Here is a 16004-nt window from a genome sequence, read left to right on the forward strand (position 1 = left end):
TGGAATATATTAATCTTTCCCTCACAATCTCTGCTGTTGCAACCACCACAATTTTGAGGTGTTGCTACTGCTTTCACACAGCGACAAATTTTCCACATTCTGGAAGGGAGTGGAAAGTCCTCCTGCTTATTATTCCTTTCATTCTCTTCTATAGCATCAATACTGCAAGGTGTTAAGTTTTCTTCCTTGGCAGAAGGAATGTCAGGATAATAAGATGCTTTAAGATTTATTGTATATTAACTGTTAAGGAACCAGTTTAGAATTAAAAAGACAAAGGGGAACAAGCAAATGAGGATTCCTGTCCAAAACAGGACTGTATGCAGCAGGTACACAAAGAAAAGTTTAGTTCAATCTATAATACACATTACTAGAAGAATCATAACTGGATCTAGTTCCATATTTTCCCAGCGGATGAATTTCTTCTGATTTTCCAATCCTCATTCTGGGATTGGGACAATTGGTTTTCCCTTAGGAAGAGCAAGCCAGGAGAGGTTTCCTCTTCTTGATGGGAAGATACAATGTAGAACAAAGGTCTAATAGGGTCCATTTTCCATCTTCCAAAATTAATCTGTGAAGAGCTTTCTTGCTCCTAATCGGTTGCTTACAGTTTGAGTTTCCTGGGCTTTGCTGGACTGCACCCACTATCTAGATTGGTAAATTTATGTTTAATTCTTTTGTATCTGAATATTTAGGAGTATTTTTTCCTCTTCACTGCATCATCTAGAGTTATATCCACTAAGGCTTCAGAATCACTGATTTAAATCTTCTCAGCAATGTAAACAAAATGAAATTATTTTATTAGGACTTTGACCAGCTTTACAAATAAGAGAAAGGAAACAAGATTGCCACAGCAAACCCATTAGCAGAAATCATAAAACAATAGAACAACATATCTAAGTCAAAGTTTTACACAGCTATATGGCTCAGTAAAGGTATTTGGCAACTTGGAATACGAGTGAAAACTTAACATGGTTTAAAAATTTACCATAGATCTTAAAAAATGTAATTCCCTGTTTAAATGGCAAAAATGAAAGGTAAAAAGCAAACAAAATAGAAAGGCCATTTGTTTCTCATAGAAATCCAAGGATTCAAAGTGTACCCACTTGCATTTTCAGTCTCAATTGCTCTGGTCAATTAAAAGGAATTATGACCTGTTGGGGATTTTCCTTAATACAAAGATTCACCCTTACTGTAAAAACTGAACAATCTAATGAAATTAGATATAGTATATTCATACACAAATGAAATATGAAAATTAGACTTCAAGGAGATTTGAAACAGATATTGAATTTATTGGTCAGCTATGAGTAGGAAAATACATTGGTAAAGAAAAAAAAGACAACCCTGTATATAAATATAATACTAGCTAGTTAAAATTTGACCAAGAAGAAAGTTCCACTGAAGAGAACAGTAAAAGCCCTTGTTTACCATCAGACCATATTCAATTTCCCATTTATCATATTGAAGAGCTGCCTATGGACAAATGCAACATTCTTTGAGCTTAGTGCAGATGATGTGCTGGTTTTTTTTTTTTTTTTGTTACACATATGGTAAACAAGAGTTAGTCCAGTGCATTACACGTTATACAGAAGTACTGTGAATAGAGACTATCTAAAATTTAGACACTACTTAAACATACCAAGATAACTACATTTTAAAGAAGCTTACACAACTGAAAAGTATATCAGGAGTTAACATATATGAAAATACTGTGTCAGGCTGGATGAGAAAATAAAACAGATTCACTATTTAAGCAGTAAATTTGACTTGGAAATTTGCAGCGATTAACTCTGTTGAAAAATGGTAGTGCAATTATTTTGTCTTTTGAGTTCTTTGTCCTATGGATGAAGTGAGAACGTGATATCTGAACCTACTATTCTATGTTTAAGCCACAGCAAAATTCATATAATTTTATCGGAGATTTACATAAGTGGGTGCAAGTCTGCATTTTGAATGGTTAGTTTTACAATGGAGACTTGTATGTTTTAAACCCACAAAGAAACAGGGACAAAATAATTACACACATATCCTCGATATTATTCTTGGTGATCTTAACATTTCAAAATCCCTAACATTTATATTTTCCATGTAAGTTCTGTAACAACTGAATGTATGCACATTTCAGAACCAAATAGACATATGTAGTTCTTTTTCTTAAACTAGGGGATAGGGACAGGACACTTCATGCCCAGTAATGCTCTATGCTTTTGACTTAATATATGTGATTACATTAATAAGAAATACTGAACATATATTATGGCAACATCCAAAGCCACCTTAAGTAAATAAAGTGTTAACGTTACTGGAAATTAGCATTTTGTGAAGACATAGTTTATTGCATTTATTTATTAAATATCTGAATTTGATGCAGAAATGATTTAAAAATAGTATTACACTCCTTGGTGCAATTAATGTATCATTCAGTAAAGTTGCAGAATATTTCCTTGAAGTGAGCTTCAATTCATTGCTGCAGGATCTGACCAAAGGTCCACTGATGCCAAAGGGGCTCTATTGTTTCTGGTGAGATTTCATTCTTCATCTTCTTATCCAAACACAGAAAATTAAATTGAGCAGCTCAGAGACTGCAATATGTCCAGGCAAGAATAGAAGAGCACCCGAATAGGCTTCTAAGCACTGAATATGCTACCACAAATTCATACAGATATGTATTTAAGACTGAACAACTAAAGGTGAAAAAGGATTTGTAAAGCTTAAACCTTTAAGATTTACCAAGTGCACTCAAGCTCCAATTCAAATGGGAAAAAAATCAACTCCTTCCAAGAAATATAAAATGTATAAGTGCTTCCCTTCTATAAAGCTTTCTGGACATACTACTAAATAATCCAGATGATCAGGAAACAAAAGAGTTGTAAAATATGACAGGCTAAATTGGTTCCACTGTCATAGAAAATTGTCATGACATACATTACCAACACATTGTTAAGGAAAGATGAGTAAAACACCTTTTATTCACACTTTTACAAAATAACCCCAACCAAAAAATAAGAACAAAAGAACAAAAAAAACATCACTACTCATTGGATCTACTACATCAATTGTTACCAGCATTCCGATGTACTGATTATAAACTGGACATGTTTGGTATTTGAATAACTAAAAAAACCCAAAAAACAACCAAAACAAAAAAACAAAAAACCCCACAACAACGACGACAAAAATAAAAATAAAAATCAGGTCCTAGACAAGGATTCAAGATCTCCCCTTTTTCTACTGAAACTTTAAAATGTTTTAAACATGAATTCATTGCAAATTTATTGTTCTCTTCAAAACAAAATGGTTAAGCACTTCTAAGTGCAGATAATTTCCTCTTTATAAAATATTCAATTATTAAGATCCATTTTTATTTTTTTAAAAGTCATTATTTTCAGACTCTCAATACAAGAGCGAGCTTTTATTTCTCTGCCTGCAGTTGAAACAAAAGCCGTTTGACCAAGTTCTTTCTTTATATAAGGTAATATTGAAGGTATGCTTACTTAGGATTCGATAAAATTCCCCTTTAGAACACATTGTGTGTGTGTATACAAAAAGTGTGTTTGCATACACACATACACACACACACACGCGGCTTTCAAACACTAATGGCACTATGTGGGTACACAATTTTATTTTTGTTGACACTTTACAGAAAAGGACTTGGTCACTTTAATGATTGATCTGAAATGTTGTCTAGGGAACCTGTACTGAAAAAGCATTTCTAATTACACTGCTTCATAAAATAGAAGACGGTATACTTAATCTTCAAGGAATGGCGACTGAGGAATACAGTTAAATTGAAAAGGAATTCACATGATGGTATTTAGTGGGGGAGTGAGGCTAGGAAAGAAACAGCATTATGCAATAACATTGAAAGAAGCAGTGCAGGGGTATCAGAAGCTTAGAATTTGTGTACCCACCATCTGAGCATGTTCATAAAAGTGATATTCCAACGCTTCACAAAAGGAAAACAAAATAGATGCCACAGCTTATACAAAAGTATCTTCATAAAATTTTCACAAAATGTTAACATTATTTTTAAAAATAAAAGAGGATGCCCAGGTTCCCTCTGCATGCACAGGCAGTGCTAATTGAGAACAAAATCAAGCAGGCACAGTGGAGATAGGAAATTGGTGACTCAACACAGAAACTAAAGAGCTGTACACAATGTTCTGCCCAACCCACTTCTGACAGAAAAATGCTAGAGTGATCACACTGATGAATGCTATCCATCCACAAAAGCCTAATCAGACACTGCTTAGCTTCTCTGTTCCAAAAAACAAGTGAAAGTTGCCACTTTTAAGTTAAAAGAAAGAAAGAAACGGATGCATGTTAACTATGAATTTACCAAATTCAGATTTAAAAGCGGTGTTCTCAATTTTAAAAAAAAATGAAGTAGTACATATGGGCTAAAAGCCCTAACAGTGCAAATCATTAGCAGAGAAAATCTGGTGCAACTTCTTTTACAAGCTGGCCTTTATAACACATGAAACAGATAAAAATTTAGCCTTAGTTTACAATACAATCATTTTCCAAATCTGATTTTTTTTTAAAGTACAAAATCTCATAAATCAGGTTTTCTGTTGTTCATATACAATCAATAAAGGCTAAATTCAAATTCTATATTTTACAAACAAACAAGTCTGAAAAAGAAGGGAGTGAAGTATGGAAGAATGGTCTTTTGATTTTTAACTACTGGCCTCAAAAAGTAGTGCTACAGATATCTGTGCAAAAGAGAATTTATTATAGTAATTCCCTATTTTCAAGGCATGAAATATTACATTGGATAAAACAAACAGATTATTGGTAACAAATCTAAGAAAGGTGCCCCATGCACCAATCCCTGTCTAACAGTATATAAAGCATGTTGGGCTCAGAATTGTGTGTCTGATAGCACCTGGCTTTTACTATTTCTTTAACAAATTATTAGATTTAAAATTAAGATCATTAAGAAAGATCCCTGTTGGCCATACCTCACTCCTCTATATTCAGATTTTACAATTTTACAAATTACACTGAGGTTGTCCTCTAAAATGTACTTGACTACCTCCTGCTAGGCAGATGGATTCCATTTACCGGGGGCAGGAAAGGCAGCACCAGCTCCAGTTGTGCAAAAAGTGAGAAGTGGTCAGAAGGAATGAGCGGGTGTGGACAGCCACTTATATTGTTCTCTATTAGCCAATGATGATCCAAAGGTCCTAAGATGCCAAGAATATTCAGCTGAGGTTTAGAGTAGAAGATGTAATCAATAATACCCTAAAAAAAAAAGGAAGGAGAAAGGAACTGCGTAAATATTTTTACAATAATAAACTATAGGTTTGTACGAATACATTAATTTCATCTTAAAATAGCTACTGGTGTGTTTTTAGATGGCCAGCTTATGCAGACTTCTCAGACATATAAAAATGCCTGTTCCAATATACATTTTCCTATAGTTTGAAATCAATTGCTTCCACAGACAGAACAGAAATCTTCATGCTACTGGCCTAGAAGAAGTTCAATTCTACTTCTTAGGGCAGAATAGGACGGGTTCAAAATGCTTGGCTCTGGCTGTGATAGTCGGGACCAGATTGCTAAGCTATGAACAATTCTAGATAATGAAACTAGGGTGGCTGAATTAATTCCCCATTTGTCAGGCATCTTGCATAATACACTAGTACCAGTAGTTCTTGAAAAATGTCAATAATTTAGCTAACATACATAATAAGAATATTGCCTTGATCCAATACAGTAGAAAAAAACATTCATCTTATGATGCAGATACCTCGCTGAGCCAAGGATTTTTTCCAAAATCAAAATCAGTATAAGAAAGACAAGAGACATGAGAGAAGCATCAATGAGATAATGTGAAGTAAGAGTATTAGCTATAAATAGATTTCCTAATCTGGAGTTTATATATTCAAAAAAATAATATACTCTCATCCACTTAATGGCTCTGGGCAGCTTACAAAGGTGTGGTAAAAACAAAAAAAATTAAACATTGTAACAATAAACTTCTAATATTAGAACACTGAAACAATGTCTGGCTGTCTATCTGTTTTAAAAGAGTAAAATGGATGACAGGACACTTACGTCATATGATCTGGTTCTGATCCATTATCACCAAATTTTGGTTTAATATTCATTAAGTTTGTAATTGTACTGTTACAAACATCAATGTGGCTTAAAAGTGCGAATGTATACACAAAATGTAAGTTCTCACTGTATCAAAAATTACTGATTTCACTGAACTTTGGGAGTGGAACAGCAACAAGCGTATCTCTTCATGTTGCAAAAACAGGGTGACCTTCAATTTGCAATTTTGGATTGGTCAATATGTGTTTGTTGTGTGATTATGAGCTGGCTATTTATCAAGGCAATGGAAAACCTGATATTATTCCATAGGGTCAAAAATGAATATGTTTAAAAATTGGGCTAATTGTCCTTGCTGATATGGCAGGGTGGGGCATTCTCTAGGTATTTTCAGTTAAGACAGGGTTCTTCAAACTTGGCCCTTTTATGACTTGTGGACTTCAACTCCCAGAATTCCTCAGTGAGGCACACTGGCTGAGGAATTCTGGCAGTTGAAGTCCACAAGTCATAAAAGGGCCAAGTTTGAAGACCCCTGAGCTAAGAAGTATTGGCTGGGTGGGGCCCAAGAAAGCCTTTTTTGCTGTGGCGCCCACCCTTTGGAACATCATTCCCCCATATTAGATTGGCTTTGGCCCTCTTGGCTTTTTGTAAAGCCTTGAAATCTTGGCTGTGTGCCCTAGCCTGGTGCCTGGGCATGTAACCTATCACTTGGCTGTGTGAATCAGTGGCGTAGCGTGGGTTGTCAGCACCCGGGGCAAGGCACCCCCCCCCTCCACAGTGGGCGGCGTCGGCGACCCGGCGGCTCGGATCGGATTCGCACAGCCAGCACTGCAGAAAGAGTGAGTGAGCCAGGCAGGGGCAGAGAGCTGCGAGTGCGAGCGCGCCCCCCCAGATGTTGCGCCCGGTGCTGCCGGCCCCCCCTGCACCCCCCACGCTACGCCTCTGGTGTGAATGACTGGTTAGATTATGCTGACTGCTATGAGTTTTATTTTTTATATATATTAAACATTTTATGCATTTTATTTGTTTTACTGCAAGCTGCCTAGAGTCACATAAAAGTGATATACACAGCTATATAAATTGAAGAAATAAAAGGTTTTATGTGTAGCATAACATGCTTTGGTCATTTCTTTATTTGTGGTCCCCCCCCCAATTTTTCCCTTTTTGAGCATTCTATCCTATTTTTAAAAGCAAATAAAAACTCAGGTATTTTCCGAGCCCCCTCTAAGCTGTCATAAGAAAGGAGCTTGCTTCATCTCCTGAGGCCATCTGTTATATCTAGAGAAAGCAGAATTAATCGCTGGTGTCAGATGCATCTCTGGCAAGATAAGCAGTAAGTGCTTCTTTTGAGGCCAATAGGAGATGAGTCACCAAAGCCAGGTCTCCCTCACCAGGCAGGAACATGTCTGATTTATCAGATGAAAATGGTGAAAGATCCACACGGTCACCGATGTTGTATGCTTGTTCCTTCATCAATGATGAATCAAATAGAATAACCCCCCTCTGCCCCTGATACTTAAGAATAAATGCCATCCCTCTCCACTCATCATAGGTGTTTGTTCAAAATTGTTAAGTCCATCTCCCATATTTAGTAACAAACATGTCTGTTCCTGGTTTAATTTCAGTTTGTTCTCCCAAACAACCTGGGAATATCAAGATTTTATGAGATGACCTGAATTTACAGAACAATAAAAATAAACAACATATTAGCAACAACTAGCTCTAATCCTGTGATGATCCTTTCCAGAAACTTCATATACATATGAAATAACAAAACTTTAGGGGACACTTCTAGATAATTACAACAGGAAATTATTCCTGTACATTCTCAGCCTAATTTTTACCATAACTGACTTCACATTTCATAATGTTTCCAGATTGGATTTTCCACACTAAACTACAGTATGTAAACCTTAAAGCAACAGTAGTGCAATGGGAATTTAAGAAATCATAATCTCTGTGTAAAATCAAGCTTACCTTGAAATCAAATGTGTAATTTGTATAAGGCATTAAACCATTCTCATAGGCACTCTTCAACTTGAAACCATGAGTAATCCTTCCATTGGTAGTTCCATTTTTCCCATTATAACTGAAGTTAGTGAGACTTTCATTATATCTCAGTTCCTTAAAATCTTTATGATTTGTTTCTACGCCACCAGTGCTCAAATATTCAACCACACCTATTACAATGTGAATTAACAAAAGAACTATTAATAAGAAAGCAAATTTGTTCATTTCATACTATTGTTCCATCATGGCCAAAGGAGAATATTACATTTTATTTTTATACTGCTTTTATTGACCAAGAAGCTGGAAATATTTACCAGCTTACTATAGTTTTTGTTGTCTATACAACCATAAGCATTAAGTATGATTTGGACCAAATCAACTAAATTAAAGACACTGTGATGTTCTACATTTTTGTGAGCCAAAGATTAATAATACAAGCCTAATTCCACTACTGGTAGTCCGTGACTTACAACCATTCATTGAGTGAACGTTTGCAGTTACAAAGGTACTGAAAAAAGTGATTTATAACCATTTTTTATACTACTATAGCATCCCCATGGTCACATAATCAAAATTTGGACGATTGGCAACTGGCATGTACTTGTGATAGTTGCAGTGAACCAGGGTTATGCGATCACCTTTTGCAACCTTCTGACAAACAAAGTCAATAGAGAAGCCAGATGGACAGTTGTTAAGCTACCATGTTTACTAACTTAACTGTAGTAATTCACTTAACAGCTGTGACAAAAAAGGTCATAAAATGGGGCAAAACTCACTTGCTTAGCAATGTAAATTTTCGGCTCAATTTGCAATCGTAAATCGAGCACTACCTGTACTTAATATTCATATCAAATTTCAGTCTTTGAAATTCTTCCATTTCACCAATTGTGTAATGCTTTATTGAAGGTCAGTATTATTCCAGGCTACATATGGGAGATTAGAAAAATATCCAGCTGGTGCAGCGAGACTGAATTGAAATTAAATTTATTAGATGTACTAGTTAAGGTGCTGGACTAGGACTAGGAGAGATCTAGATTCAAGTCACCCTCGGTCATGGAAGCTCATTAGGTCACTTTGGGCTAGTCATTTGAGGTCACCAAATTGACTGACAATATTATTACTGTGGAGAAAACTGAAGGAGGAATGGTATGTACGTCACTTTGAATATCCGGAGGAAAAATGGAACAAAAATCGAATACAAACGCTAAATCCATAAAAAATCTTTACACACCCATCCTCAATTAAATTCCTGTTTAACTCAGAAACTGAACAAGTGATGGCCAAGCAGAGAATTTAGAGTGCTTTGGACCTCTGCTACTCATAGTTTTGAATTTTGAACCATACATAACTACTTGGGCACCTCTGACATTTTAATTTTGTACTCCACCCTCTGCCTTTTTTTATTTTTTAGAAGCACTAATTGAACCTGAATTCAGAACTGATCATTTCTGCACAATAGTGTGCTCAAGAATACTGTAGCAGCTTCAAGTTTCTGAAGTTCTAACTAACAGCAAGGAATCTATCCTATACCTTCAGAGGTATTTCAGTAAATAAAATGTAAACTCTTTTAGACTGCACAAAAAATTAATCAGTAATATCACTGTTCTAATAATTAATTAGAATGTGTATCTGCTTACCAGAATCTGGCAAGGAATTCAAATCTGCACACAGTACAAGTGGAATTGTTACATGTTCCCCCGAAGCACTAGGCCTGAGATTCCGTGAGGCTTTGTCAATTATGTTCTTTACTTCAGAAAGGAACATCATTGTCTGGACCAGCTTCACATCAGAATATTCTGGGTCCCAGTGCATGTGTGCATTTGCTACCAGAACCAGCTGTTTATCCATTACAGAGTGTGGCTTGCCAGCTAAAATAAAAAAACATAACATAACAATGCGGCAAGAACGGAACGGAACTGAACTGTATGGACCTTAATGGTTAATTCACTCTAGCCTACTTCTGGGCAACTAAATTGAGATTGTCAATGGAAATTAACCAGGATTCTTTAGCCTAGCTAGCCATTTTACCACTTAAAAAGAAAAATTAGCTCAGTGTCATTTTTGTTGGCATTACATTACTAACACTAGAACAAGGGATGTCAAACTGCCGGCCCACGGGCCGGATGCATCATCCAAAACCGCACCACTATTGCCGGCAATGAAAAAAAAGTCACAATACGTCATGACACATCACAATAATCTGCACACAAATTGCGTTGCTTTAAAAAAATGCTGCTATCTGTAACTATGTAGCCAAGATTTCCTTTAGTCTTTGCACTGTCTGCTCAGAAAATCAGAGGCAACACATGATAATTTTGTAAATGGAAAAAAAAAACCAAAGAAATTTACACTTACCCAGGAATTTATACCCTCTCTAACGGACAGTAGCAATAAAAAAGAACTACAGCATATCTTTAACTTGACTCTCATTGTTGCTTTAATTTTCTATCTTCCAATATAACTTCTACATTTTCTCTTCATAGAGGCTCCCTACATGACCAGAAATATGAGCATATCAGATCTCTAAGTCACACAGGGACTCCCATGAATAGACAATGATTTCCCTTGCAGAAGAGATACCTTAACAAATAATGTTACTTAGAGGCAGGACTAAATGCTAATAAACTGTTCTACAAGTTTTTATTCAAGTTGCCCCTTTGTGTGAATAACTAAAGAATCTGTTGTAGCACTATCAAAGAAATCTGTTCACCAGCATTTTTTATAAAGCAATTCAAAAGTGGCATCCTTACATGGTTACACATGAAATACTGTATATATGTCCATTTTTAGTATGGAATATATGATCTAATTTTCATTAAACATTAACAAAACATACACAAAAATATAAAAACATGACATGAAAAGCAAGCTGTACTGACTCATAGGAATATTCATGTTACATTTTTACTTTCAATTTTCTGACCTCAACGGGTCTTTTGTATTGCAAAAATTAGAGGTAGAGCCACCTCTTGTGTACTAAGTAACATTATCCTAAGTAACATTATCAGTTGTAGCTTGGTCAGATAAAATATTTTTCTTTGCTACAAAAATTGAAGGTTTGCTCTTTTAGTAATGTTAAAAGCTAGGAAATTCTGATATATGAAGAACAGGATTTTTTTTCTCACTTCCAACTAGCCATGTTGTAAATAGCGGTACAGGTAGTCCTCATTTAGTAAGTGCCTTGTTTAATGACTGTTCACAATTACAACAGAAAATAAGTTTCTAGACATTTACACGTCTAGAAAGAAAGAAAAAGCAAAAGATTGTAAGCACAAATGCAGTTTCATTTAAAAAATGCTTTGCTGAATGACTGATTTGCTAGTCACAATTGTGATTGCCAGATGAAGACTACCTGTAAAGGCTGGAAAAGTATTATAAAAATACATTTTCATTCTTAAATCAATCACAACACAGAAAGCTTCAAAGCATCACTGATTAGTCATTAATCTTTTTGTTTTTTTACAGCCCTTCCGAATGATTTTTCCCTCCCAAAATAGGGTATATGAAATGAGTCAGTCCAATCTACTACTAGATTAACAAACTTACATGACATTTCTATTAACTCCTTTCGCAGTTCTAACAGCACAGCAACCCCAATGTTGTCTTTTGTCATGACTCTGTTCAGCATTGCTTCAGATCCTTCAGAGTTTGCCATGGCCAATTGGTTAAATTCAACAGTATGTTTTTGAACCAAGGTGAACCTTAAAAGAACATAGCAGAAACAAAGTGTAAATTTCATCTTTTGAAATTTATACTTGATGCATCTTATTTACTGATAACAGTGAAATGATAGAAATGATAACAGTGAAATGTATCTATTTAATACAGATAATGCAATGAAGTGATAGTTAAATGTATTTAATATAGACAGAGCAATGAAATGATAGCTTATGCAATATATAAGTAAAGATCACTCAGGCTAAATTTCTGATTAGGCAAAAAAAGAGCGATTCCTTGGCAGAACAAAACAAATAACCAGGTTATATGCACTGAGATGTCAGCACTTGGCTGCTAGCATTCATTTTCAATCTACAGAAATTTTCAAAGGAGTTTTATGCCAATGTATGCTGCAAATAGCCTCTATATAAGGAAGAGTAGGGTTGTGCTCAAATTTAGTAAAGTTAATAAAGTAAAACAAAAAAGAAGTAGTGTAGTGGCAAACCAGTTCCATATTGTTGCCAAGAAAACAACTTGGATGTTTCAAGTTCCATGAAATCATTAGGAGTTGAAGAAGACACTGCTTTACTTATTCCTACTAAAAGACGACCAAACTAAATTGTAGTCTAATCCAAACTAAAAAATGCTACATATTTACAATTGCTTTAGTTAATTGTAACAGCTGATGTATATATAGTCTTCTTTAAAAATAGAAAATACTTCATTTTGCAAATAATGTTATCTTGCCTTCGTTATTTGAGAACCAAGTGAATTTTAAAATGTTACAGAATTATTTTAGTGAATCCCTGAATATAATACTTAATGAATGCCAATGCTTCAGTACTGTACAATGCAGTAGGCTGAATATATGAATTCATTTAAGATTCAGCATATTGAGTTTCATAACCAAGATAATTTATAGTGATTTGGAAATTAGCTTAGCTATTATACCAAAAGTTCTTTTTATAATCTGTTGCATTTTGCCAAAAGAAATAGCATTTAAATATAAAGAATATTTCACACAGCTTATTTATTAGATTTATAGGCTGCCTTTTGATTAGGAACTCAAAGTAGCAAACACAACATTTCCTTGCATCATTTTTCCAACAATAATCACAACCTTCCAGGATAGATTGGACTGAGGTAGAGTGACTGGCCAAAGCCACCCAAAGAATCTCCAGGGCTAAGGATGGTCTTCATTGGATCTTCCAGATCCTGATTTGGTATATTTTGAACAGTATAGGTGGTCCTTGACTTACAATAGTTCATTTAGTGACCATTCAAAGTTACAATGGCACTGAAAAAGTGACTTATGACCATTTTTCACACATGATCGTGACATGATCAAAATTGAGCTACTTGGCCACTGGCATGTATTTATGATGGTTGCCGTGTCCGGAAATCATGTGATCATCTTTTACGACCTGAACAAACAAAGTCAACGGGGGAAGCCAGATTCACTTAACAATCATTTCACCAACTTCACAACTGCAGCGATTCACTTAACAACTCTGGCAAGAAAGGTCGTCAAATGGGGCAACATTCATTTAACAAATGTCTCACTTAGCAACATAAATGTTGGGCTCAATTGTGGTCGTAAGTCAAGGACCACCTGTATACCATATTGGGTTTTTATTAAAATTGACAGAAAATAAAAACCCGTAACATCATAAGCTTCATGTCTCCTATTGTGCATGGAGAGAATGAGATTGACAGTGAAAGGGAAGACAACTGCTCAAGATTGCCTGGCGAGCTTGCGGCAGAGAGTTTTTATATTTATTTATTTGTGTGTTTGTTTGTTTGTATCCCACCTTGATTATTTTTACAAATAATTCAAGGCGGCAAACAAAAACGCCTCAATTCATAACTCAAAGTTTCTGCCCTACACCAGTACTCTTATATGTAACTTCAACACAGGTATCTAAAATGAATATTAATATTCTTTCAGTTACAAATACACATTCATGTCAAACACAAAGAACACAAAAAACTGCTTTCAACCAGTATACTAAACAATTCTAAACTTCTGAAAATCTATGAAAAAAATCAATACTGACTCTTCAATAGCAATCAAATCTCCTTACTATTAGGAAAATAATGCTGAGGAAACTGGTGTGCAAAATATCTGACGCCAACAGTTTCAAGTGCCAAACTCCTCATTAAAATATGAAATGTTCCATCTTGAATGGAAAACAGACTGTTTTGTATAGCTCTGAAGTATTTTGAGCTCAAATTCTGTTCTCTTGTTTGCAGCATTCCCCAAACACTTGAAACTGCCCATTTCATACATCAAACAGGTATTTCATAACCTTGCGTGGGCCATTTTGCACACAACATGGGCGTTTCAGATTTGAGGTAATTCAGTTTGAAATGTATTTCAGATTCTTACTTTAAAATCCACAGCCCCCTTTCTTCATATCTCATCAATGAACAGTTTTGCTGTTAATGGCTGAGGTATTACAAGATTCTTAAATCAGTAACTTATAAAAAGAACTTTCAATGCAAAGTAACTAAAGCTAAAGAAATAGCTTTTGTTGCAAGAGGAAAACTGATTTTGTTATACAATTTAATGCATGTGAGCCAGGGGAAAAGCATTTGCTTACTTTTCTGTCTTAAAAAATATTGCACAACCATCAACATGCTTTCTTTCTTGTTCAGACATTGTTCTAGCTCTGGATTTTGGACTAAAGAATCCATTGTACCCACGTTCTTTCAATTCTGCTAGGAAAAAACTGTAGTACTGCTCAGTTTCGACCTCCTAAAATATAAGAAAACAGATAATTAGTTGAATACAAAATATAGTGTAATAATGTGTAATTATTACAAAGATTTGTATATCACCCAATCCAAGGTAGTTTACAACGTAATAATAAAAACATAACATTCAAAAATCCCTGAGACCCACAAAACAAAGAAAAATCACATTAACTGAAAACTGTTGACTGAAAACAGGCAAAACATTAAAATATACCCTCCTCCCAAAAGGCAGTCCATATGAATATGAATGGCTTTGTGAAAGCAAGCTGTTCTATAAACCTGGGATTGCCACGATCAAGAAGGACGACTTGTCAAGTACAGGAAATCAGGAATCCAGGCAGTTCAAATGGTTTATTGTATACTAATGCTCTCTACAAGAATCTGAAATACTAACAGACAAAGCAAATTGGTGGTAGGTAAGAGTCAATGGAATTCAAGGTGGACTGGACTTAGATTTCTTATGGGCGCGAAGGGACTCAAGACTGATGACATGTTTGACCTCTCCCTCGGGCTCAACCTAGTGACCTCCTACATCGCCTCTCTTTACTTCCTGTAAAGACTATAAGCATGTATTCCTGGATGAATAGATAGAATGGTCTGATTCTTGCCAGAGTAATTGGCTGTGAAAATACATGAGAACTGAATCATGAAGGAGTTTATAGGTTGAAGACTGAAATATGCATTGGAACAGGAAGTCTACTAGTAAACACTGAAGTTATGGAAACATCAGATGTTATCGTCCTAAAGTTGCTAGATTTCACCAGCTGCTGTTTTCAGCCAACTGCAGTTGCTGAATTATCTTCAAACACAGAGCCATTGTAATAGTCTAAATATAACATTATAACTTAACTTAAGCTTCATAACTCAGAAGCTACCACAGAAGTGCCAGCCAAAGCTGGGCAAAGAAAGGCTCCCATGACCATGGCCTCCTTATTTGCTACTCAAGCAGAAGTTGAGAGTTTAGGAAACCCCTCAAGTCACAGGCCTGTTCCTCCAGATCTAGACCGATTACTCATAGTATCCAGTAGATCCACTTATTTGAGGGTGGGGGTTTCTTTTTGCCCCATTCTGTCTCTAGACACCAAGTACGAACTCCACTCTATCTCCAATTTGAGATGGTGATGCATACTGATGACTCCTCATCCAAATGGCTGACCATACCTCTTCATTTTATGTAGATGTTTCAGATAGGTGAAAAAGCTGAGTCCTATATTACCCCACAACACAGCAACTGTGACTGGATTATTCCTTCTCCACGATCACCGATTAGAATCACCCACTCAGGAAAGTATGGAACTAGTAATTCAAAGCAGCATAGAGATAGGGTGATAGGCAGATGAAGGGTGGTTAGATAGAAAACTGATTGCCAGAAAGAGCCAGTCAAGCCAGTTTCCTTTATATAGTCCTACTACCAGTTTAATTCATTTGCTGAGCCATGCTTCTTTATTTCAAGTAGATGATGTGATTCCATTTTCTCTTGTCTTTGTAAACTGTGTAATGTTGCTAGGCCTTGC

At 35.6% G+C, this 16004-nt stretch overlaps 1 protein-coding gene across 1 annotated transcript in view; it reads right to left on the minus strand.

The window, feature by feature from the left end:
- Positions 1-1267: 1267 nt before the first annotated feature.
- Positions 1268-16004, minus strand: part of CNOT6 (CCR4-NOT transcription complex subunit 6) — a 52965-nt gene continuing 38228 nt past the window's right edge. Inside the window, exons 8-12 of the mRNA XM_015814122.1 lie at positions 14337-14491; positions 11623-11777; positions 9714-9944; positions 8044-8246; positions 1268-5250 (exon numbers count right to left, since the gene is read on the minus strand). Coding sequence (XP_015669608.1) covers positions 5038-5250; positions 8044-8246; positions 9714-9944; positions 11623-11777; positions 14337-14491 — 957 coding nt within the window. The 3' untranslated portion in view covers positions 1268-5037. The remainder of the gene's footprint in view (positions 5251-8043; positions 8247-9713; positions 9945-11622; positions 11778-14336; positions 14492-16004) is intronic.

The sequence above is a fragment of the Protobothrops mucrosquamatus genome, unplaced genomic scaffold, assembly GCF_001527695.2.
Source record: "Protobothrops mucrosquamatus isolate PMUCROS unplaced genomic scaffold, P.Mucros_1.0 scaffold222, whole genome shotgun sequence".
Taxonomy (NCBI): Eukaryota; Metazoa; Chordata; class Lepidosauria; order Squamata; family Viperidae; genus Protobothrops; species Protobothrops mucrosquamatus.